Raw genomic sequence first — 26085 nt, forward strand, 5'->3', positions numbered from 1 at the left:
AGCCAAAAAAAAAAAAAAATCAACATTTATAATTCATGTTAATAAATGTATGCCCTGGGTATGAGAACAATGGCACACCTAATCCAGGTCTAATAATGGTAAAAAACACTGGACAAATCCCAGTAGAGGCACATTGTACAAAATACCTGACCAGTATTCCTCAAAACTGTCAAGGTCACCAGAAATAAGGAAAGTCTAAAAAACTGTCACAGCCAAGGAGAAGCCTAAGAAGACATCGCAGCTAAATGACCCGGCAGAGCCAAATAAATAAATATTTAAAAATGAAATTTAAAAATGCAATGTGGTATCCTGGATGGAATCCTGGAACACAAAAAGGGCATTTGGTAAAAACTAAGGAAATCCGAACATTAACTCCAGTTAAAAATAATGTAGCAATATCTGTTCAAGGATTGTTATCAAATGTACCATGCTAACATGTTAACCAGTGGTGAAACTGAGGCGGGCTATGTGGGAATTTTCTGCACCATCTTCCCAATTTTTCTGTAAATCTAAAACAGTTCTAAAAAATAAGTTTATTTAGAAAATACCATTTTAAAAAGGAGGTAGAAGGACTATTTAAAAGAGACTAGAGAGACAAACTAACCAATGTAATTTGTGAACCTTGGTGGGGGCAGCTATAAAAGTCATTCTGGGGATGCATGGGTAAATTTGAATAGATTAGATGGTTCATCCTTTCCTTAAGTGTGAGAATGGTATTGTGGTTAAATGGGAAAATGTCTTCACTCTCATAGGAGAGGCATGCTGACATATTTAGGAACGTCATGATGTGATGAAGTGTGATGATGAAGCCTGTAACTCACCACAAACAATTCAGGAGGGTTTTGAAAGAGGCACATTTGGAGACAACAAAAGCAAAAGTAACAAAATGTTAGGAATGGTGAATCTAAATGAAAAGTATTTTGGCACTCATCAAACTATTCTTTCACACTTTCTGTAAGTTTGAAATTTTTCAAAATAAAATTTTAGGAAAAATATCAATAGGATTTTAGAATTGGATAAAATGATACTAAAGTTCATCTAGAAATATAAACATGCAAGAATAACTGGGAAAAAAAATCCTGAAATAATATTGTGGTATGGACTAGCTATGCCAAATATGAAAATGCGTAATAACTTAAAAGACTGGTAATTTTTGCAAAAGACTGCAGAGTTCAGAAACAAATCTAAATATATATGGAAACAATGTATGAGGGATGGTTTTTCAAATCAATGTGGAAAAAAGTCAACAAATAGGGTTGGGATAACCAGATAGCTATTTGGAAGAGAAAAATCTTGAATTCTTACCTCACTCCTTCCACCTAAATAAATTCCAAATGAAGCAAAGATTTAAAGGTTAAAAAAAAAACTTAAAAGTACTGGAAAAATACATTAAATTTATTCTTAAATGTAAAGAAGGCCTTTCTAAAGCAAGGCACAAATCCCAGAAGCCATAAAGACTGATAAGTTTAACTACATAAATAAATAAAACTCAGGAAAATATTATTAAACATATGACAATGGACCAATTTTCTTAGCTTACAAAGAGCTCATACAAACTAATAAAAAACAAATCATCTAATAGAAAACAGAACATGACCACACAGTTCACAGGAAATGAAATATAAGTAACCAATAAACATGAAAATGTGTTCCATCTCCTTCGTTAAAATGCATTATAACTTCATTAAGATGCAAAATACCATTTATTCACTTTCAGATGATCAAATTTTAAAAAGTTGAGGGCCCAGTATTGGCAAAAGCCTCATAAATAATTATTCTTATACATTATATGTGGAAGCATAATTGGGCAAAGATTTCTGGAGATCAGTTTGGCAACAACTACTGACCTGAAAATGAAAACTATCCTTTGACCCAGCAATTCTATTGCTAGGAAGTAACCTTGTTAGTTTAATCTCATTATATGTACAAGTAAGTTCACTGCAATATGGTTTAGCAATAGTAAAACATTGCCAACAACCTGAAAGCCCATAAATGTTTTAACATTTATTACACATCATATATTAGAATACCACATAGTCATTAAAAAGAATGAGGTATTTCTGTACATACTGATACAGAAAGATCTTATAAGACACAGGTAGCAAAAAAAGCAAGGTACAGAAGAGTGTATACAGTCTGATTCCATTAACGTAAAAACTTTTTAAGTATATATTTGCTGGCAAATAACGTTTTTCCTGAAAGAATATACAAGACACTTAAAGCTGGTGACCTTTGGAGAGAGGTATTAGGAAGAGGGAAGGGAGCAGGTTTTAACCTCATGCCTTTCCGTACCATCTGGGGTTTTTGCCATGTGCATATATTATCTTTCTTTTTTTCCTTTTAAAAGAATACTTGATTAGTAGGTTAGTTTGAGATATTCCTGTGTAGATTTGAATACTGGTAGTGCTATCTTTCAAAATACTGCAGATAAACGCCAAGCTTTGCGAACCAGAACTTCCTCTTGGATTTCCATTAAACTTTAGATTTGTCCCCTGATGCTTTAATCATAATGATTTCCTGTTAAGTATAAATTCCCATTTTGTCATGGCAGTTTGGCTATACAACACATTTGTGCTGGAATGATTAGACACTGCTACTCAAAGACCAATATTCTTATACTCCAAAGGGCATTCGATAATTCATAAATATAAATATAAATGAGATTACACATTCTATTTCAACTCTAAAAAAACATAAAATTGCAGTAAGACTTTACATGTACAATGAAAAGTAAAGTATCCACTGAATTTAGTAAAACAGCATCACACTGGAAAAAATACAGTCATTAAAATTAGATCTTACGTTTTTCTGGGGACAGAGAAACAGAAGAAAATGAGATTAAAAGTAAAACGAACAAACAAACAAACAAAACAAAACAAAAAAAAACCACTACCAAAAACAGGGTGAGACAATCATTTATTTATTGGACAGGGCAAGGTCATTTAAAGAGAGGAAACATATCCAAAAGACTGTGTTTAGCTTGGTGTTACAGGCATCGATGCTCACAACAAACAACACTACTCAGTACATCATGGAAACAGGCCACATACAACCAGGGGGATGCTGTCATGCCACTCAAAAATAAGCCACAGTGCTTAGAAAACAATCATTAGGGAGTTACAGAGCATCACAGTCTCTAATTCACCAATCTGCATTTTCTGCAGCTGGCCCACTAGGGCCATAGCATTTGGCTGGTTCCCTGGTCATTAAGTCTTCCGATATTCTAGAGAGCCTTCAACAGTACACACTTCTGAATGTCACTGAAATCACAGTCAACTGCAGGCTTAACTAGCTCGCGTGACTACATTTTTGGCTACCTTAGTACTGCCTCATAGTAGTATAAATAGAATTCTGAACTTAATCCATTTAGCGCTGTTATGAAGCACCCAAATCACCCAAATCCTATGGTACCTACTTTTAAAAGACAGCATAAATTCATCGGAGGAAATTAAAGAAAAAATTTGGGAAGCTCACCTGACCAGAGGTATACAAGCTCCTAGCAAAATTAGACACAACTGAAGACTGCTATGTCAATTATTTGCCACGTTATTTGGCATCATATTTAGCAGGACTTTCCTGACTGGGCTATCCATATCAATACCCATTCTAGAGACTAGACAAAAATATTATAAGTAGTAACATATCATGAATGCTTGGTTCTGAGAAAAAACTATTCAGCATAAGACGGACTGAGAAACCTGTTAGGTATGTGACCCTCCCTCCTTACATCTACTGATTTTTACAAACCACTTCCTTTTACAGCAATCAGTTCTCAAGAGGAGAAGTTCTCACTCCACATAGAACAAAACCATATTTGGGAAGCCAGTCATGAAAGCCCAGATACTGCAGGAATCCATTCATATTAAGTGACCAGAATAGACACATCTACAGAGACAGAAAGTAGATTAGTGGCTGGGAGGCATTGGGGGAAAAAGACAGGTAACCGCTAAAGGGCACAGGGTTTCTTTCTGGGCTGATGGCAATGTTCTCAAATTCACTGCGATCATGGTTGCACAACTTCATGAATATATTACACCAGTGAATTGTACCCTTTAAATGGGTGAATGGTAAGGTATGTGAATTATATCTCAGTAAAGTTATTATTAAAACATATTAGGAAAGGAAGACAGGCCCCCAAAGAGAAGAAAATAAGACGCTCTTGCGAATCAAGTCATACCTGAGGAAACGGTACACAGGCCTGATGTAAGGAGCTTGTTTCTCATACACTGTTCTGATTTAAATACAACCACTTTAACCCCTGACTTCACATTTTAAACTCATTTCTAAATTATTTTAGGTTTTCAACAGATTTCTAACTTTGTTCTCCTTAGAGAGCAGAGTCAGTGTTCCACAGACAGATTGGGTTGGCAAAACAAAATTAAACAATGAATAAAAACCCGATGACAAAATAATCTTGTACTTCAGGCTGTGTTACCAGGCAGAAGAGAAGAGCTGAGGTTCATTACTAATAGGAAAAAATGCCTTCAAGGATAAGGACATCTCATGACTCTTGCCTAAAGCACATTTCCTTTTCAAATCTGCATACAGTTATTCCCTTTATACCTATACAATTCAACAAAAGCAATGTTTCCATACCTGTATGATTCAACAAAAGCAATGTTTTCTACGAAGAAATGTAGAAATGTTAAGCTTCCTGCAGATCAAAGAGCTAGCCAAATTCCCCTAAAACTGAAATTATTGTTTCTAAAAAAATTCTTCTCTGTACCCTCATCCTCACCTTCAGCAACATACAATGAAGATGGAAAACAAATCAGAAGCTATGAAACAATTTCTTCAATGACCTTAATTATTTTTAAAGACATGAGTTCCAAATATTTAAAACATATTTGGCCCAATTCTGTTGAAGTCTACCTTTAATGAGGTTTCCTTTATTTTTAGTAATTCATTAGTATGCAATAAAATAACAGATTTTGAATAAGTTAAACTGGCTAATGACAAGTAATCAGTTTTCCTCCGTGATTACTATTATTCTACACAGGCAGGATAATTAATTCATGGATGGTCTTTTTGGTCTATCTTCAACTATTCTTACACTACATGATCAATTCGGGACATTTTTTACCAATAAATGAAGAGAACACAAGTAGCTTTACAGCAAGCTGAGTTCGTTAAGTATATCTGTTACGACAAAGGATTTATGACACAAAAATTGCTCGCTGCACACAGAACCCCAGAGAAGGGATGAAACAAGACTGATGTTAGGAGGTATATGGGAGCGGGGTAGGGTGAGAAGTAATGGGTAAATTAAAAACTGGCAAGTATCTGCTGAAGCAGAGCCACTTTTTAGGGGGCATAAGAAAAACTGATAAGTCACCATTTTGGTCTCTTTAGAGAAGTCCATTTGTTGTTAAGAACTTAAGACCATTTTACTATCATTCACGCTGCAAAATGCAGTAGTCACACTATCTCCAAAAGGATCCTAAAAACTGTAGTGCAAAAGAAAAGAAATCTAAGAAAATAAATAATTACAAAACCATCATTTTTCAAAGAAATGTGTTCAAAACAGTGACTTTTACAAAACATGTGAATTTGTTTTAGATGAAAAAAGAATTCTCTCTCTATGAAAGATCAAAGACTCATTTCACAGATAACTTATATTGCATTAATGATTTGATTAACAGTGTATAAACAAGGGTCATAGACTTTTTCAATTAGGTCTGAAAGATCAATATAAATACTGATGGGGGGGAGTGTTTTGTACCCCAAACTCCAATATTCCAGCTCTGTGTCCTGTCCTATTCTGTTATTATAATTGGTAAAAATCTTAACGACGCAGTGATTCAAGTTTTCGTAACTTCAATGATGTGTTAGAGGACAATGCATCTTGGTTTGAAGAATTTGTTGTATCCGAAGGCCGGAACAGTACTCGACCGCGATGATTAAATACATAAAATGATGGGTGATTCCTTAATGTGTCAAATGTCCTTAAAAGAAAAAAAGCATCAATTTTAGATAAACCTTTATAAAAGCTTATTTGAAAATAAGCAGGCTTCTAATAAATTATGAATTTGCTATGGATTATAGTTTTAACTAAGTTTAAATCCATAAAATCAGACTATAATTGGTAAACATACTGTACCTCACTTTCTTCCTGTACAAGGAAAATAAGAAACCCGGAAATGCAACATAAAACCCTCAAATTTTTTAATTCAGGCATTCCTTCCAAGATGCCTATGAAAACACAAATAATCGCTCAACTTTAATCACCTCTATAAATCTAACACTAGCCCATGCCAAATAGTCCTTAAAAAAAAAACAGTACATAGATTATAACTTTGATTATTCTCACCTGGCCCTCACTATTCAAGCCATCTGATAATTGTACAGATCTGTCTTCCAAGAATCAAGTACAACGGAAAATTCCTTTTGGCCCTTCTGTACCTGCTGTTGTCCAAACTCGTATATTTTGCTACCACCTACTAAATTCATGTATTTTGCTACCACCTACTTAATGCCATTCTGTTTTACTTCTTTCTTTCTAAGCCCCTTGCCTGTGATTCTTGGTAGACTCTTTGTAAGAACTGTAGTGGGTAGTGATAGTGGAGTATCCTTTCATCTTTCCAGTGAGATATATGCAGTCTAAAAAAAGTTCACAAACACCTAAGTGTATGGCTTTTGGTATTGGTTTGTTTTTAAATATTAATTTCCTGGAAGGAAAGAGAACTTTTCTTTTGATAAAAACTCAAATCTCAAAGTCAGCCCACCTGAAAATCCAAGCATACCCCAACATAAAATGGGAAGCCTGAGATGTGACTATTTAAAATGTAAATTAAAAAGTAAAAGTAAAAAGGGGATGAACTTCCTCTAACACATAAATGTTTATTGTGAATTCTTCTAAGGAAATACTGTGTTAAAATTTCTAGGATCAAGAAGGTGGGTAAAGTCCAGAGACGGAATTGAATAAAGCTAAAGGATGATTTTATGCAATTCAGAAATACAGAAAAGAAAAGCAAGCAAAGCTCATGAAAATAGCTTAGAAGTAGTATAGGAGAAAAAAAGAAAGCAGAATAACAAATATACTTTAGTCCAAGGATAGAAAAGGGCCTAAGAGCAGAGTTTATGTCACAGACTAGGTTCAAGTGATAGAGGAAACAGAAAACCTCTTAATCTTCCAAAGATTAAGCTGGGTCAAGAGGATAAGAAGAGGAAAAGGGAAGGGAGGGAAGGGAGGGAGGAAGGAGAGGGGGAAGCAAGGCGGGTGGGGAAGAAAGAAGGAAAAAATTCCTGAGGGAATATCTTCCTATATATCTGTTTCCATCCACCTATCTATCCAACCAGTCAACAAGTAATTTAAGAAACCATAACATAACATCTTATTCTAATGTCAATAATCTGTCATTCAACTTCCATTTTTCCTGTCACATCAAACACTGCCTCAATTTTTTTACCTCGTTACTCATACAAACTGCATAATCGAAATGTAAAAACAAAACCGACTTTTATGTACCATAAAAAACATAGATTTTAAATTATGTAAATGAAGCAAAACCCCCATGAAATTAAATGCCTATGAAAAGGAAAAGACTTACTTATTTTTTAGTTCTGAAGTGGCATCCATGTCTTTAAACTCCCCTGCAATATGAACTATACCATAACAGGTAACTGCAAAGGCCAGAAGTGTCTGAAGAACTATCTGTGAGTATAAAGATTGAAATTACTAAACAACATACAAATATTATTATAAAAATTTACAATTTTCTCTCCATCTCTTTCTAGCCTCTTAACAGGTATTTCTTCTAGATCCTATCAAGGAGTCTCACTTTAAATGATTTGGACTCAGACAAAACAGTATCTTCTATAAGTTCTGTGAATCGGCTGCAAAGATACTTCTGGGTTTTGCGCAAATAGCAAAAACAGGTACCAAGCCATTCAGAACTCAGTTATCAACTATTACCAGCTTCTAAGAGCAACTATGAATGTTTTAATGTATTATTGTTAAATATCACAGAGTATAAAAAGAACACCCCTCAGCCACCACCTAGCTTAAGAAATAGAACATTACCAGTACCTTTCAAGGCCCAGGTACCCCTCTCCAATTATATCCTTCACCCTCCCTCCCAGTTAACTATTGTCCCCAATTATTTATTAATCAGTTCCTTGCTTTTATTTATAATTTTACCAGCTCTGTATGTACCTCTAATACATACACTGCTTACTTTTGCCCATTTGAGCTTTTTTTTTTGGTGAGATTCCTCCCTGTTGAAGTACATAGTTGTAGTCCATTCATTTTCATTGTATTTCATTACATGAAAATCCCACAATTTATACATTCTACTGTTGATGGCTATGTGGGCTGTTTCCTGTCTGTGACTTCTACAACATCAGGATGGATATCTTTGTGTATGTCTCCTGGCACACGGGAGTGCAACCACTGGTGTAGAGTATACACAAATTCAACTTTATTAGGTAATACGAAACTGCTTTCCAAAGAGGTTCTGCAAGCAAAAACTTGCAATGTTTGATATTAACCAACATGGGATTACAGGCATATTTTATTTTCTTGATTGTGATTTTCTGTATTTTTCAAATTTTCCCATTTGTAAACAGAAGAAAGTTATTTTAAACAGATATAAATGAGTGTGTATATGTGTGTGTGTATGCACGCATCTACCACAAAACAAAGGTGATGGGAGAATGAGTTAATAGCCACATCCACCATGTCTTTAATTATGACAATTAAAGTCAAAATTAGCCACAAGCTATTACTCTTTCTAAACTAAAATCTAATGTCATCTGTTATACTGGTTTACATCCCCACCACCAGTGTAGCAAGACCCATTTCATACAATGCAATCATAGGCATCATTAACAAGGATGTGGTAAATCTATGAGTTGTCATGAAAATACGTCAAGATAAATTGTTAAGTAATAAAAAGCTAGTTATGAAAGTATACATATATACACATAACTTTTTTAAAAGAAACACTCTGTGTTTTGATTATGTAAAACTATACATCCACAAAGATAATGTTGTTTATGCATAGAAGAAAACTAAACTACTGATATACTCCAAACTGTTGGGAGTAGAGGTAGAATTGTGAGCAACGGGGTCAGTTTTTTTTTTTTTTTAATTGTATGGGGTCAGTTTTATTTTTGACACTTACTGGTTGATTCTATTACAAAGAACTTACTACTTTTGTTCTTTAAAATCTAATAAAGATTTTAAAAAGGGGGGAGGGGAAATTCCCCGGCAGTCCAGTGGCTAGGACTCTATGCTTCCACTGCAGGGGGTACGGGTTCAATCCCTGGTCGGGGAACTAAGATCCCGCAAGCCACACGGCGCAGGCAAAAAAACAAAACAAAAATCCAATAAAGATAAAAAACTGTGAGTGAAGTTCACATATTATTTCAGCTTTAAAAAAAAGCACTTCCTATTTTTCTTTAGTTTTACCACCTATGTATCTGTCCCTAAACAATGTTTTGTTAGTTTTACTTGTTTTTAAACTTTATGTATAAAAGGAATTTTCCAAAAAAAAAATAAAGTCAAATAATCAACTTAAGTCCATCTCAGACTACAGACAGAGCAACTTCTAGAAAGACTATTATAAACTAAGTTCTAGGGAGTTCCCTGGCTGTCCAGTGGTTAGGACTCTACACTTCCACTGCAGGGGGCCCGGGTTGGACCCCTGGTCAGGGAACTGAGATCCTGCAAGCTGCGCGGCATGGCCAAAAAAATAAACTAAGTTCTAGAAACCAAACAGAAATCTTTTGTTTCCAAATCTTTGGGTTTTATAATGAGTGACAAAATGTAGATAACAGATATGCTATTTCATCTCTGGAAAATTAAGAGAATAAAAAACCAAAACAAATTTAAAATGTATGTTAAGCTATGTGGCTGATTTTTAAAATATATATACATATATATTTTTTATTGAAGTATAGTTGATTTACAATATTGTGTTAGTTTTAGGTATATGGCAAAGTGATTCAGTTATATATATTTTAATGGAACATAAATGACCAACTTACATCTATTGGCAGTGATTCATCTTCTTTTTCTGTTAATCGCATATAAGAACGATCTATAAACCAGAAGCATACCATTAAAGAAATTGTAGCCCATTTTTCTTAAAATGCAAGCAAATCTATATACCAAAGAAGCAACTGACATGTGCTACAAAAAGTAATGCTAATCTCGGATTCCTCAAAAACCTCTATCTTCTAAGGCAGTCAGTCTGATCTTGAACTACTTTATTCCCATCATGACCTGCTTTGTCACCTTATAAAACAGGAGAAGAGTGAAAAGTGAGCAAATATGAGGAAGAAATACCTAAACATAATTTTTCTTTCATTACTACAGGAAAACTAGAATTCTCTGAAATTCTTTCACTAACTGGTCAAAGAAATCACAATTATTTAAAAATTAAGTCTACAAAAAATCTCAACTCTGAAATAGCACCACCATCACATAATATGGACAAAGTAATATTGTTATGGAAATGTTTTTCCTGAGACAATATGCTGGGGGGTGTTGGAATAGGAGAAATTCCGGGACATCAATTGCTGCTTATATTATTTAATTATAATTCTGCTACTGCCTTAGCCTCAGGAGGCAGCAAGGTATGAAGGAAAAGGATCAGGATTTGGAAGCTGAAAAGCCGAGATCATAATACCAGCTCTTCAATTTATCGTAATCTCATTCAATGTAAGACACCCTCGTGGATTGTAACATGTATCTCAATTTCAGAGTGTTAAAATGTAGGAGTGGGAGGTGGAATGTGCCTGAGAATCAAAAAAATACAGTATCTATCTTTTCACTGCCTAAATTTCTGCAACTGTAAATTGGGAATATGAGGATCAAATGAGACACAGGCTAGAAGCTCTGCCATAACGAAGTTTGTCACGGCAAAGACCAGCATGGCACAGCACCCCAGGGTGCTACCTGCTGCCACAATCTGACAGGACACAATTAGCCTCAAAGGTAAATATTGGTCTCTTTCCAACATGAGGATTATAAAGAGGTCCCACTGCAGTGACAAATGCCACAAGGCATGCTCACCTCACATAAAAACACAAAATCCTAATTCTAGAGGAATCTTGCACAATCCCTACTTAATAACATGCTTAAAACCTCAAATTATTGTGAGTAAGCATGCACTGACTCTTAAAAGAGAATGTGTTTAGAGACATTTCTGAAGCTTTATCTCACAGGTTTCATCATAAGGACAGGTGTAAAAGAAAAATCAAACCAATACCCAAATAGGTTTTGGCTAACTTCCTACTGCCTGTTCAATTCCCAGCTACCTTTCTTCTTTGCATGAAGCCTAATCTGACTCTAACTCCAGCTTTAGCAGGGCATTTCCTCATCTGTAAAATGAAGGGGTTGGACTTCAGTCATCTATCTCCTTGCTCTAGGACAGTAAGATTTTACAGCTGAAGTCTATTGTAGAAAATGATGCAGTACCACTGTATCCTAATCTCCTCTAGGGAAGCTATTCTAAAATGAATGTACATACAAATCACCTGGGGATCTTATTAAAAAGCAGATTTGATTCCATAGATCTGGGGTGGGGGTGTCTGAATTTCTGCATTTCTGACCAGCTCCCAGATGATTTCCAAGATGCTGGGCTAAAGACCACACTTGATCAGCCAGACTCTAGGTACCTTTCTTAACCCCTCCCCCCACCCCCTGAAAAATGACTACTCCCATCTCCATGTATTTTTACATACTTTTAGCATAGCATCTATATTACTTTATGGTGATTGTTGCTTGATGCACTTCTTTCTCCACTTGACTTTGAACTCCCTCAGGACATCACTGCACCTTCTAGCACCTAAGCACAGCGCAATTTCAAGCAATTACTCAAGACTGAATTTTACCAAGCAGTGTAGCACACAGGCTCTAGAATCCAACTGCTTGTCTTTGAAACCCAGCCCCACCATTTATCATCTCTGTAATTTTGCACAAGTTTCCTAGCAGTATGTCTCAATTTCTTCATCTTTCAAAGACGATAATAACAATAATATCTACCTTCCAGGGTTTTTGGTAGTATTGAATTACATAATACACGTAAAATGCTTAGTTCAGTGCCTGGCACATGGTAAGCACTTAATAAATGTTAGCTATTATTATTGTTGTCATTCAAGATTGGAGCTTTGGAGAAACTGTCACAGAAAGAGGAGCCTGAGGAAACATGACAACTAAATGTAATATGATATCCTGGATTGATTCCTGGAATAGAAAGAAGACATTAATGGGAAAACTGGTGAAATCCAAATAAAAGCTAGACTTTACTTAATAGTAGTATACCAATGTCAGTTTCCTAGTTGTTACATTATAACATAGTAATGTAAAGTGTTACCAATGGGGGAAACTGAGTGAGGGGTATACAGTAACTTTCCATACTATCTTCGCAACCTTTCTGTAAATCTAAAATTTCAAAATAAATTAAAAAAAAATAAAGCTGAATTTCTGCCAGACAAATGTTGTCATAATACCTGTATGTAAAGAGTAATTTTAATAATTGGATCATTTAATTATGTACAATAAATAGAACAAAACGTTTTATCTTGAAAACAATTGGAGCTTTGAGGAATTCACATTTCATTTGCTACTTTATTCCTGAAGATGGAAAGTAATGTAGCAAATAAAGTTCAACTCTGAATTTCTTTCCTTCATTCAACAAATTTATTGAGTACCTAGTTGGGAACATTGTGCTGGGCACTGACATTACAGCAATGAACAAAATACACATTGTCCCTGCCCTTATGGGCTCTATAGGTTAGGAAAGAGCTCAGCAAACTTTTCCTGTAAAGGGCCAGATAATAAATATTTTAGCCTTTGCAGGCCTTACTATCTCCATTGTAACTACTCAACTTTGCCCTTAGAAAGCAGCCAGACAATACCTAAACGAATGGGCATGGGTGTGTGCCAATAAAACTTCACTGATGGACACTGAAACTTGGATTTTATATAATTGTCATGGATCATAAAATTATATTGCTTTTTTCCCCCAACAAATTAAAAATCTAAAAACATTCTTAGCTCATGGCAAAAACAGGAGGGAGGTTGCATTTGGCCCACATGCCAGAGTTTGCTAACTCCTGGTCTCGGAGAGAAGGTAGACCTCAAAACAGATCAGCTGTCTCACTGCACTGCATCCTCTGCTGGACTCCAACTTTCCTCTTGACAATACAATTGTATATGTGTGATAAAGCACTTTTGTTTTTTTTCATTTAAACTTCCCAATCACTCTCTGACATAGAAAGTGCAAGAATTAAAATCCACCTCAGTGAAGCCTCAGAGAAGGGACATGATGTGCCCAAGGTCACAGATTTAGCGGTAAAGCAAATTTTTAAGAACCAGCCCCTCAGTCCAGTGCTCTTTGCCCCGCATCACAGTGCCTCCCTGAGGCAAATGGTCATTTAACTTGTCAGTCCGCCTGGACAACCCAGGAGTGCCCAAGACGTTGTCCACCTAGTTGTCATGGGACCATGAGCATCCGAGGTCCTCGATCTGAAACTTTGCCAGCCCCGGGCTGGATCTGACATCACTTGTCCCGGATTCCCGGATAGATCCCCTCTCTGCCTACCCTGCAGCCCACCGGTCCCGTACTGAGCCCTCTCCCCAACACCCACTTCCAACCCTGCTGCAACCCCAGGTGCCCCACTCTTCTCAAACTCAGACTCCAAGCCTTCCACCGGGGAGCCCCGCACTGCTTCTCACAGCCACCCCAAACTCTAAGGTCTCAAATGACCGTTCCCGGGACACGCGGTCCTACACTCCCTCAAGGGTGCGCCCACACGCCGCCCCCGGAGTCCCGCACGGAAGCGATCGCCGTCCCTCAGGCACTTACGCTGCGCAGCGGAAAAGGCCGCGTGGGCTAGGGCAAAGAGGCCGATGCCCACCAGCCCCTTCCACAGCGACGGCGCCATGACTCCGGAGGAGTAGCAGCCCAACAAAAGAAGCGAAGGGCGGCGGAGCTATTCCTTCCTCCACCGGCGGGTGTCCGCGCAGCGCAGAGAGATGACGTCAGTGAACCCCTGGGCGCGAAGCGCCTGAGAGGTGGGAAAACCAAAGAGCCGTGAGAAAGCGGAAACGGGGATGCCGGGAAGAAGGGGAAGCGACACGGAAAACAGTCCGCGAGTACCGAGGGGCAGGGCCTCCGCCGCGCTGCCGCTTTGCGAGGGGCGGAGCTGAGCGGACGGCGTAAAAGAAGAGGCGCAAGCGGATCAATGGGGAAGTGGAGTGGAAGGGCGCCAGCAAATGAACGCGGGCCGCGGGGCAGGGGGCGGGGCCTGTGGAGAGTTCCGGGCGGGGCAGAGGGACCCTGGGCACTGCAGGCGGTGGTTAAAGGCGGTCAGTGCTGGATCCCTACCCCGGGGCTGGGAATTTTTGTTTGTTTGTTTTGCTTTTCCCTCAAGCTGTGCCCTTTGTTTTCTGTGGACCTTTCCTGTACTTCAGACTACTGGGAACCGCGGAAGGAGGCAAGGGTGTGAAAGCGAGGGGGCGGGTGGGGTGTAGAGGAAAACCACCCGGCGTTTGGAGCCGCAAACACGTCGCACGCGGGGGACACTCAGTAAAAGTTAGTTCCCTTCTCCTTACCTTCAAAAGGTCTATGAGAAAGATTCACGCCCAAAAGGGTGTAGCGCGGCGGGAGTGTTTTCGTCACGAAGAGAACCAGTTTACACTAGGAAGAAATGAAAGGAGAGGAATAAAGTGATGCTAACAACAAAGGCCCATCCATCTTCTGTCTCTCTGATCAGGATAAAATATACTCTCCTTTCTCGATTTTTTTCTTTGTCTTCATGCACTACACTATAGACATTTTACATTGACCTCTTTCCACTCTATTCTCCTTTGGCCAGCTCACCTATTCATACCCACTGCTTTCAGCCATCGTCAATATTAGTGATTTCAAGTCGACATCTCTATCTCAAATGTCTTTCCTGCGCTCCAGACCTGCATTTCCAACTCCCTGCTGATCATTTATTTCTATCCTGTGGCCTTTAACACTTACTATGGCCAAAACAGAATTCACCCCTTTTTCCAAACTCCACCAACTCCTCCAGTGCCTCCTGCCTGGTTGGCACAATGTTGTAAACTGCATATCACAAGGTAAATGCAAAGTGTGACCACCATCCTTCGCCCTTAGCCCTGTCAGAATTCTACGTTTTAGCTGCATCAATTTGCTCACTCTTACTGGCTACTAGACGCCTATCCTCTCCACCCTTTTAAATTTGCATTCTTTCCATTCCTGATCTCCCTCACCTGCTCTATTTTTATATCACCTTCTAACATACTCTATAATTTACCTATTTTTTATGTTTGTTGTGTTATTATTGTTTACCAGCCCTCTTCCTCCAGGAATGTAAGTTCCAAGAAGACAGAGATTTCTGTCTATACTTGGAACGTTGCCTGTCACATGATAGGCATTCAGTGTTTGCTGAATGAATGAATGAATTATGGGAAAGAAGTAGAGAGGGATGTATCCTCCTTTGAAAGAATCTCTATAGAGAGTCCGTCCATTATTTTTGAAGTGGATTCAAAAATCCCTGTGGACTTGTACACACCCTTAGATTTTGGTAGCACTTTGATTGATGATAAGCATTTTCCGATATACTTGAGCTTCCTCAAAGCTGAAAACGTTGAGAAAATAAAGAAGGCATCCAAGAGTCATCAGATTTCCTCAACTTTACCTATATAGTTTTTGTCCTGGATCCCATTTTCCAAACCTTTAATTATAGTCATTATTTTTCTCTGGGCCCTCTCCAATTTCTTCACCTCTAAGCCGAGAGTTGACACGGTACTTGATCAATGTCAAGTATAGTATATTGTATTCCTTACAAATGTAGCCCTATTTATAGACCTCACAATCAGGACGAACCAGGAAATAATCTCTCTGCACTTAACAGGAAAGTGCTTCCTTCTCCACCGCTGGGAGGTGACAAGGTTGAAAACATAGGTGATCCAAAAAAAATCTTAAAACTTTGTTTTGGCTTTGATAATAGTCAAATTGAAATTAGTTTTTTCAGGTACCCTGTTAAATTACTTCTGTTAATTTATCTGAAGCAGAAAATGATTAGGAGGTTTCTTAAAGGAGCTGAGATCTGGTGACTTTCTTTTAAAAAGATGAGGTTATAGAAAAAAGAGAGAGCCAGTAAGGAATCTGGTATTTGTATAAGCCACCAATACATTATCCTAGTCTTCAGGGAAGTGACCCCTGTCCAGGCCTTGAATTTTGTTTTCTCCGTTACACTCTTAAAATGCATTCCCCACTCTCTTCTTTTGAATCTGTTACCCACATACTGAATGCAAGCTACCTAGTTTTACATTTTCTAGAAATGAATGGTTAACTCATATTCATGAGGTAGGATTTTGTCTCATCTATAGATTCCACCCTGAAAGGAGACCAAGATATTCATAGTCACAATTACTAAGGAATTTACTAAGTCACAGTTACTAAGTACCTTGGGTCCACTCATGCAGTGTTCTGTACGTTAGAGTTAATCCCAAAGGTGCAAGTTACAGCTAATGGCAGCAGTGTTTTCACGAGCTCTTAGAACAAAAGTCAAACTTCATGAGAAAGAGCATTTAAATTCCTGGGTGACCCAAGAAGTGCCTTTAGTTTTCCCAAAGAAACAGCCGTCATCCACATGCACGGTGGATAAATGATGTGGATGTTATTAAAGGTGGGGATAACCATCTCTAAAGCGTTTCCTATGGAGATGGAGATGTTGTTTATGAAGGCTCATCACTGTTTCCCCAGGATAGTTGGTTGAATAGAGAAAGCACTGCAATCCCAGAATTGTCTTCAAGTTAATTAACTTTGTTACATGCCACCCAACTGGAGGAGTAACTTCATACACCACATCCATGTACCCATTTCCCAAGCAGATTCTCCCTCTACCTAGCACGCTCTGTCCTTTCCTACTTAGTTCAAAAACCCACCTTCCCTAGAAATATATTCCTGACTATTATAGGTATCTATAGGAGCCATATATCTATTGTAGATGCTAAACCTTTCTTCAAGCTATTTATTACAACCCCCCTGCATCACAAATTCTAGAGGTTTACTACTATATAAACTAGTGTTTATATATATATATATATATATATATTTTTATTATTCTGCTCAGTCTAAGAAATTCAAACAACAAAGCAATGTGTCTTCCTCTTAAAACATTAAGTGGTGTGTTGGTATTTTGAGTTTTGAATCTTAGTTAAAAGACTGGTTACTTGATTCATATCTTTAAGATTATTTTGCTGGAAGGTTTATACTACTGTGGTTAAGAACATATGCTCAAGAATCAGATTGGGTTTATTTTTTATTTTATTATTTATTTTTTTCTTCAAGTTTTATTGAGATATAACTGACATACAGCACTGTATAAGTTTAAGGTGTACAGCGTAATGATTTGGCTTCCATACGTCATGAAATGATGACCACAGTAAGTTTAGTGAACATCTATCATCTCATATAGACGCAAAATTAAAGAAATAGAAAAAAATTTTTTTCTTATGATGAGAACTCTTAGGATACTCTCAACAGCTTTCATATATAACACCTAGCAGTGTTAATTATATTTATCATGTTGTGCATCACATTCCTAGTACGTATTTATCTTTTATAAGTGAAAGTTTGTACCTTTTGACCACCTTCATCCAATTCCCCCTCCCCCTAGCCCCCATCTCTGGTAACCACAAATCTGATCTCTTTTTCTATGACCTTGTTTGTTTGTTTTGAAGTATAATTGACCTACAACACTATGTTAGTTCCTGTTATACAACATAGTGATTTGGCATTTCTATAAATTTCAAAAGGATCACCATGGTAAGTCTAGTTATGATGTCACCATTCAAAGATTTTACATAGTTATTGACTAGATTCCCCACACTGTACATTTCATATACATGACTCATTTATTTTTGCAACTGGAAGTTTGTACCTCTTAATCTATATATGTGATTATTTTAGGCTTCTGATCTCTTAAGTTCAAACACATTTTAACAACCCTGCATTTTTACTCCCCTCCCCCCATATTTACTGTTTTGATATCATATTTTACATCTTTTGGTTTTCTGTATCCCTTAACTAATTATTGCGAATATAGATAATTTTATAACTTTTGTCTTTCAACTTTCCTACTAGCTTTATACATGGTTGATTTACTACTTTAATGTGTTTTTGCCTTTACCAATGAGATTTTTCCTTTCATAATTTTCATGTTTCTAGTTGTGGCCTTTTCTTTTCCACCTCAAGAAGTTCCTTTAGCATTTGTTGTAAAGCTGGTTTAGTGGTGCTGAACACTTTTTTTTTTTTTTAGAGGTTTGAGAGACGAAAATTATTTATTATTTATTTATTTATTTATTTATTTATTTTTGGTTGCCTTGGGTCTTCATTGCTGCACGTGGGCTTTCTCTAGTTGCGGCGAGTGGGGGCTACTCTTCGTTGTAGTGCACTGGCTTCTCATTGCGATGGCTTCTCTTGTTGCGGAGCACGGGTTCTAGGCGCGAGGGCTTCAGTAGTTGTGGCACGCAGGCTCAGTAGTTGTGGCTTGCGGGCTCTAGAGCGCAGGCTCAGTAGTTATGGCGCATGGGCTTAGTTGCTGCGCAGCATGTGGGATCTTCCCAGACCAGGGATTGAACCCGTGTCCCCTGCATTGGCAGGTGGATTCTTAACCACTGCACCACCAGGGAAGTCCGGTGCTGAACTTTTTTAGCTTTTGTTTGTGTGTAAAACTTTTGATCTCTCCATCAACTCTGAATGAAAGCCTTGCTGGGTAGAGTATTCTTGGTTGTAGGTTCTTCCCTTTCATCACTTTAAATATATCATTCCACTCCCTTCTGGCCTGTAGAGTTTCTGCTGAAAAGTGAGATGATAACCTTATGGGAGTTCCTTTGTACGTAACGTTGCTTTTCCCTTGTTGCTTCTAATAGTCTCCCTTTATGTACAATTTTTGCCATTTTAATTACAGTGTATCTTGGTGTGGTCCTCTTTGGGTTCCTTTTTGGGATTCTCTGTGCTTTCTGGACTTGGGTGTCTGTTTCCTTTCCCAGGTCAGGGGAGTTATCAGCTATTATATCTTCAAATATGTTCTCAGTCCCTTTCGCTCTCTCTTCTCCTTCTGGGACCCCTTTAATGTGAATGTTAGTAGCTTGATGCTGTTCCAGAGGTCTCTTAAGCTGTTCTCATTGCTTTTTTTAAGTTTTTTTTTTTTTTGGCTGCGTTGGGTCTTAGTTGCGGCACGAGGGATCTTCGTTGAGGCATGCAGGATCTTTCACTGAGGTGCGCGGGCTCTTTGTTGCGGCACACGGGCTTCTCTCTAGTTGTGGTGTGCAGGTTCCAGAGTGCGTGGGCTCTGTAGTTTGCGGCATGTGGGCTCTCAGTTGAGGCCCACAAGCTCAGTAGTTGTGGCATGAGGGTTAGTTGCCCCGCAGCATGTGGGATCTTAGTTCCCTGACCAGGGATCGAACCCGTGACCCCTGCATTGTAAGGCAGATTCTTTACCACTGGACCACCAGGGAAGTCCCTGTCCTCATTGCTTTTTATTCTTTTTTATTTTATATGCTGAGCTTCAGTGATTTCCACTACTCTGTCTTCCAGCTCGCTGATCCGTTCCTCAGTATCATCTAATTTACTGTTGATTCCTTCTAGTGTATTTTTAATGTCAATTATTGTATTCTTCATCTCTGTTTAGGTCTTTATATTTTCTAACTCTGTTAAAAACTTCTAACTTCTCACTCTGTTCATCCAATCTTCTCGCAAATTCTTTGAATATATTTACAATCATTACCTTGAACTCTTTATTGGGTAGATGGCCTATCTCCGCTTCACTTAGTTCTTCTGAGGTTTTATCTTGTTCCTTTGTTTGGAACATGTTTCTTTGTCACCTCATTTTACCTAATTTGCTGTGTTTATTTTTATGTATCTGGTAAGTTGGTTACATTTCCTGACCTTGCATAAGTGGCCATTTGTAGGAGATATCCTATGCGTCCCAGCAGCACACTCCCCTCTGGTCACCAGAGCTATATGCTCTAGGGGTGCCCCCTATGTGAGATGTGTGGGTCCTTCTATTGTGGTTGGTAGTCTGGTAGGCACGACTGGCCCCCAGTCTGACTGGTTGCCAGGTCCTGACTTGTGCAGAGGCTGCAGGCTACTGGTGGGTGTGGTCAGGTCACAAGGTTGCTGGCTTGAGAGCCCCAGTGGGTCCCAGGGCTAGTGCTGGCCCACTGGTGGACAGAACCAGGTTCTGGGGTGGGTGGTTGGAGGGCCGAGGTTCCCAGATCTGCTGTTTGCCTGCTGGTGGGTGGGGCTGGCTCCTGACAAGGTTGGCTGTGGTGTCTGAGGTGTCCCAAAGCTGGCACTGGCCCGCTGATGAGTTGGGCCAAAACCCGGGGTGGCTAGCTGAGCAGTCCAAGGCGTCTCACAGCTTGTGTTGGCCTGCTGCTGGGAAGGGCTAGGACCCAGAGGATCCCAGGGCTAGTGCCAGCTTGCTGGTTGGGCAGAGCCAATTCCTCGGATATCTGGCTGCAGGGCCTTGGAAGTCCCAAAGCTGGTGTCAGCCCACGGGTGGGTGGGACCAGATCCCAGGCCACTGGCTAAGGGGCCCAGAGTGTCCCGGAGCTGGTGTTGGCCTGCTGGTGTACAGGGCCAGGTCCTGAGGACTGTGTCAGCCTGGTGGGTGGGGCCAGGGCCCTGGGGAATCCCAGGATTGGTGCCCACCCACTGGTGGGTGAAGGTGATCCCAGGGCTACTGCCAGTCCACTGGTAGGTGCAGCCAGGTCCCAGGGTCTCTGGCTGCAGGGCCCTGGGCGTCCCAGGGATGGTGCCAGTGCACTGGTGTGCAAGGCCAGCTCCTGAGCCCTCTGGTGAACAGGGCTGGGTCCCAGGGCAGCTGTGGGCTCAGGGGTTCTTAAGGCAGCAGGCCTGCTGGTGAGTGGGTCTATATCTCCTCTCAGCCAGTTGCTTGGCCTGAGGTGTCCCAGTACTGGTGCCAACAAGCTGGTGAGCAGGGGCAGGGCCAGGTCCCTGCACTAATAAGCTAGAGGGATAATTCCGAAATGGCACTTGATAGCACCAGTGTCCACGTGGTAGAACGAGCTCCCAAAAATGGCTGTCGCCAGTGTCTGTGTCTTGCCAGTGTCTGTGTCCCCAGGGTGAGCTGCAGTTGCCTCCCGCCTCTCCGGGAGACTCTCCAAAATCAGCAGGCGGGTCTGACCCAGGCTCATTTCACATTACTGCTTCTGCCCTGGGTGCCGGAGTGTGTGAGATTTTGTGTGTGCCGTTTAAGAGTGGAGTCTCCGTTTCGCATAGCCCTCTGGCTCTGCCAAAAGTAAGCCTGCTGGCCTTCAAAGCCAAACATTCTGAGAGCTTCTCTTCCTGGTGCAGGACCCCCGGGCTGGGGAGCCTGATGTGGGGCTCAGACCCATTGCTCCTTGGGGAGAACCTCTGCAATTGTAATTATCCTTCTGTTTGTGGGTTGCCCACCCAGGAGTACAGGTCTTGAGTATACTGGGTCTCTGTTCCTCCTACCTGTCTCATGGGGGTTCCTTCTTTATATCTTTAGTTGTAGAAAATCTTTTCTGCTAGTCTTCTGGTCTTTCTCATCAATAGTTGCTCCACAAATAACTGTAATTTTGGTGTGCCCATGGGAGGAGTGAGCTCAGGGTCTTCCTACTCTGCCATCTTGGCCACTCCCCCTAGAATCAGATTGGGTTGAAATCCTGGCTTCTCCTTTACTACCTGTGGCAGATTGGACAAGTTACTTAACTTCACTGTGCCTCAGTTTCCTCATCTGTAAAGTGGGAATAATAATAGTACTTACCTGTTAAGATTGTTGTCAGAATCGAGTGAGATGATGCCTACAAGTTGTTTACAATAATCTCACACACAGGGAGCACTCAATAAATTTTAGCCATTGTTATTATTGTTGTTGATGCTCCTGTTGACTCTTCTAGCTATTTTTCCAGACTGAACAGGCTCTGTATCCCTTTAGTCTTTCCTAAAACATCAGTTGCTCCACCCCTCTGTTTTTTTTTTTTTTTGCAGTACGCGGGCCTCTCCCTGTCGTGGCCTCTCCCCTTGGGGAGCACAGGCTCCGGACGCGCAGGCTCAGTGGCCATGGCTCACGGGCCCAGCCGCTCCGCGGCATGTGGGATCTTCCCGGACCGGGGCACGAAGCCGTGTCCCCTGCATCGGCAGGCGGACTCTCAACCACTGCGCCACCAGGGAAGCCCTGATTATTTTAATTGCTATTCTCTGGACTGTTTCCAGATCCACTAATATTTCTCATGGGGTTTCATTAGTACATCTGCATAAAGTATCCTAGGTTACTTGTCTGAGGTTAATACGAGTATTCATTTCAAATAGCCTTGACACTGAAAATGACACCAAAAATCTTATTTGCTTTTTTAGCACATTGGGCTGGTATGTTCAGGAAATAAACTGAAAACTCCAGCATAATTATGTTGAGTTCTAACTGATATGTGTGACCTTCTATTCTTCCTTCTACTCTTTGAATATAGGCTTTCCCTATACTACTGTCCTAGTACTGGCTCTCTTTCTACTCCCTCTTCTTTGGAGAACACATGACTCCCACGCTTCAATATTGTGCACATAGCTCCAATTTCTGTCACTGGTCCTGACTTCACTCCTGAACTCCAGACCCCAGCTTCTAATCACCCATTTCGATACCTTCACTTGGATATCCCACCAGTCCCTTAAATCCAACCTGTCCAGAGCTGAGCTCTACCTTCTGACTCCCATTTTAATGCTATTAGTAGTCTTATGCTTTCCAGTTGTCCAGGTTCAAAACCTTGGAGTCATCTTTCAATCCTTCTTCCTCAAGCGCTCCCCATCCACCCACCAAATCAGCTGCTAAAACAGGTTATCCTACCACCCTCCACGTTGGCTTTCTCACCCAGCCTCCCGTTTCCATTCCTACTGCATCCCAAAAATTAAGGCCTCACTGCTTTTCAGCAAGACTACCTTTCCAACCTCTTAACTGGCCTCCCCCATCGCCCATCACTCTGCATTTCATTTATCCCCCTTTCTGTTGCCAAATTAATACTGGAGAGGTTTTGAGCAGGGAAATGAATGAGTTAAAATTATTTGCGGCATTAAGACCTTCCACAATACGGCCTCAACTTAGCTTTTTCAGCCTTTCCCCCAACATATGAATTAATTAATTCAATGTTTATCACGCACCTCCAAAGAACCAAGGACTGCAGCAAACGCTGGCCTAAACTTATGTACACTTTTCAATTATTAAGTCCTTCCTGAGCACTTACTATGTACCCAGTACAGTAAAGTCCTCTTTCTTTTATCCTTGAACTGAACCTAGGTACCTAGGGGAATTTAATGTCATCTACAAACATGGAGATTTCCTTGGTACTCAGTGAAATTGAAGAGACATTCACTGATGCTCAGATATGTTGTATTGAGTACCTGTTTTGGTTAGGCCTTCGGCTAGAGGCTGTCAGTAAAGAAATAAGTAATGCCTGGTTCCTGCCCTCAAGATACTCATGACCTGTGGCATCAGAAACATTTCAATCAAACATAATATTTCAGGAGGGCTAAGAGAGAGATTTGCCTGGGGAGGGGGCGGGGCTCTGGAAACCCAGAAAAGGAGCCCCTAACTCAGCCTGAGGGTATCCTGGAAATCTTGGTGACCTTTAAACTGAGTTTTGTCAGATGAGAAGCTAGTTAGGTGAGGAATGCGTTGAAGGACTCTTCAAGCAGAGGAAGAACATGGCAAGGCACATAGACACATGAGAGCACATGAAGCTTTCAGGAAACTACAAGGAGTTCAGAAAGGCTGAAGCACAATATATTTGGGGGAGAAAGACAGGATATATGGTGAAGAAACAGTCTGGAGTCAGGATGTGTGGAGCTCCATGTGCCAAGCTAAGGAGCCAGAACTGAAGGCCATGGGGTCAGTAGAGGGTTTGGAGCAGGGCTGTGATATATATAATCAGACTTGTGCTTCAGAAAGATCCCTCTGGTAAAAGTGTAGAGTAATGACTGGCAGAGGCCGAGGCAAAGGTCAGCAAACCTTTCCTGTAAAGGACCAGGCAGGAAATACTGGAGGCTTTGCAGGCTATACAGTCTCTCTCTCTCTTTTTTTCCCTCATATTTTCTTTTTTTTTAACATCTTTATTGGAGTATAATTGCTTTACAATGGTGTGTTAGTTTTTGCTTTATAGTGAATCAGCTATACATATACATATATCCCCATATCTCCTCTCTCTTGCGTCTCCCTCCCACCCTCCCTATCCCGCCCCTCTAGGTGATCACAAAGAACCGAGCTGATCTCCCTGTGCTATGTGGCTGCTTCCCACTAGCTATCTATTTTACATTTGGTAGTGTAGATATGTCCATGCCACTCACTCACTTCATCCCAGCTTACCCTTCCCCCTCCCCGTGTCCTCAAGTCCATTCTCTATGTCTGCGTCTTTATTCCTGTCCTGCCCCTGGGTTCTTCAGAACCATTTTGTTTTAGATTCCATATATATGTGTTAGCATATGGTATTTGTTTTTCTCTTTCTGACTTACTTCACTCTGTATGACAGACTCTAGGTCCACCCACCTCACTACAAATAACTCAATTTCCTGTCTTTTTATGGCTGAGTAATATTCCATTGTATATATGTGCCACATCTTCTTTATCCATTCATCTGTGGATGGACACTTAGGTTACTTCCATGTCCTGGCTATTGTAAATAGAGCTGCAATGAACATTGTGGTCCATGACTCTTTTTGAATTATGGTTTTCTCAGGGTATATGCCCAGTAGTGGGATTGCTGGGTCAAATGGTAGCTCTATTTTTAGTTTTTTTTAAGGAACCTCCATACTGCTCTCCATAGTGGCTGTATCAATTTACATTCCCACCAACAGTGCAAGAGGGTTCCCTTTTCTCCACACCCTCTCCAGCATTTATTGTTTGTAGATTTTTTGATGATGGCCATTCTGACTGGTGTGAGATGATACCTCATTGTAGTTTTGATTTGCATTTCTCTAATGATTAGTGATGTTGAGCATCCTTTCATGTGTTTGTTGGCAATCTGTATATCTTCTTTGGAGAAATGTCTATTTAGGTCTTCTGCCCATTTTTGGATTGGGTTGTATGTTTTCTTGATATTGAGCTGCATGAGCTGCTTGTAAATTTTGGAGATTAATACACAGTCTCTTTTGCAACCACTCACTCTGCCTTGTAGTCCCAAAGCTACCACAGACAATCAGTGAACAAATGGGCATAGCTGTGTCCAGTCAACTTTTACTGGTGGACACTGCGATATGAATCGCACGGGATTTTCACGTGTCAGAAAACAGTCTTCTTTCGATTTTACTTTTCAACCACTAAAAAATGTCAAAAGCATGCCATACCAAACCAGGCGGCAGTGCAGACGACTCTTTTGAGAAGCTCGGTCTGAACGGGAGGAGAGAAATGGGAGGAGAGAAATGGTGCGGTAGAAGAAGGGCGTGTGGACTGGAGGGGCGCGGGCGGGGTGCTGTTTCTTAAAAGAGACCTGAAGGCGGTTTTAGAGAACAGGAAGGGGGTGGAGAAGGAGCCGCTGAAGATGGTGGAGGGAGATGACAGTTGGAGTAGGTCCTAGAAGAGGCAGGAAGGAGGTGGCGGGATACGGAGCGTAGACTGGGGCTTACGTTTCATAAGGGAGGAGGGAACAGCTCTAGCACTGAGGCTGGAGGGCAGGAGGAACGCGTGGGCACTGTTGGTATATTGAAGGGAGACCGCAGGCTGAGGACGGTGAGGACGGTGAGGACTGTTTTCCTGAGGATCTTGATTTTCCCAGTAAAAAAGGAGGCAAGTCTCGAACTCCGTGTGACTTACCTGTACGAGCATCGAAGGCGGGGCTGAGGTGTGTAGGTGCGGGGCGGTGGGGGGGAGGGGAGAGGAAGCTGTGAAGCAGATACCCAGGTGCTTGGTGAAAGTGCAAGAGAGACCAGGAAGTCGTTAGAAGACCGGGAAAGGAGAGGGTGTTAGCGCTTCGAGGCAGGGTGGAGCAGTGAGGAGCCTGGAACAACAATCAATGGGGAGTGAGCGGAGTTCCCGCTCCTCCTTCAGGCCACCTGATACAGGGCGTGAGCGTGAGTGTGTGTG

At 40.5% G+C, this 26085-nt stretch overlaps 1 protein-coding gene across 1 annotated transcript; it reads right to left on the reverse strand.

The window, feature by feature from the left end:
- Positions 1-2496: 2496 nt before the first annotated feature.
- Positions 2497-13938, reverse strand: MMGT1 (membrane magnesium transporter 1). The gene is made up of 4 exons (XM_082864043.1): positions 13818-13938; positions 9991-10043; positions 7551-7654; positions 2497-5945 (listed from the first exon to the last, which is right to left on the reverse strand). Exons 1-4 carry the CDS (start codon positions 13894-13896, stop codon positions 5786-5788), a joined length of 396 nt encoding a protein of 131 aa, XP_082720169.1. The 5' UTR covers positions 13897-13938; the 3' UTR covers positions 2497-5785.
- Positions 13939-26085: the final 12147 nt, after the last annotated feature.

Source organism: Leucopleurus acutus, assembly GCF_964270905.1.
Source record: "Leucopleurus acutus genome assembly, chromosome: X".
In the NCBI taxonomy this organism is placed as follows: Eukaryota; Metazoa; Chordata; class Mammalia; order Artiodactyla; family Delphinidae; genus Leucopleurus; species Leucopleurus acutus.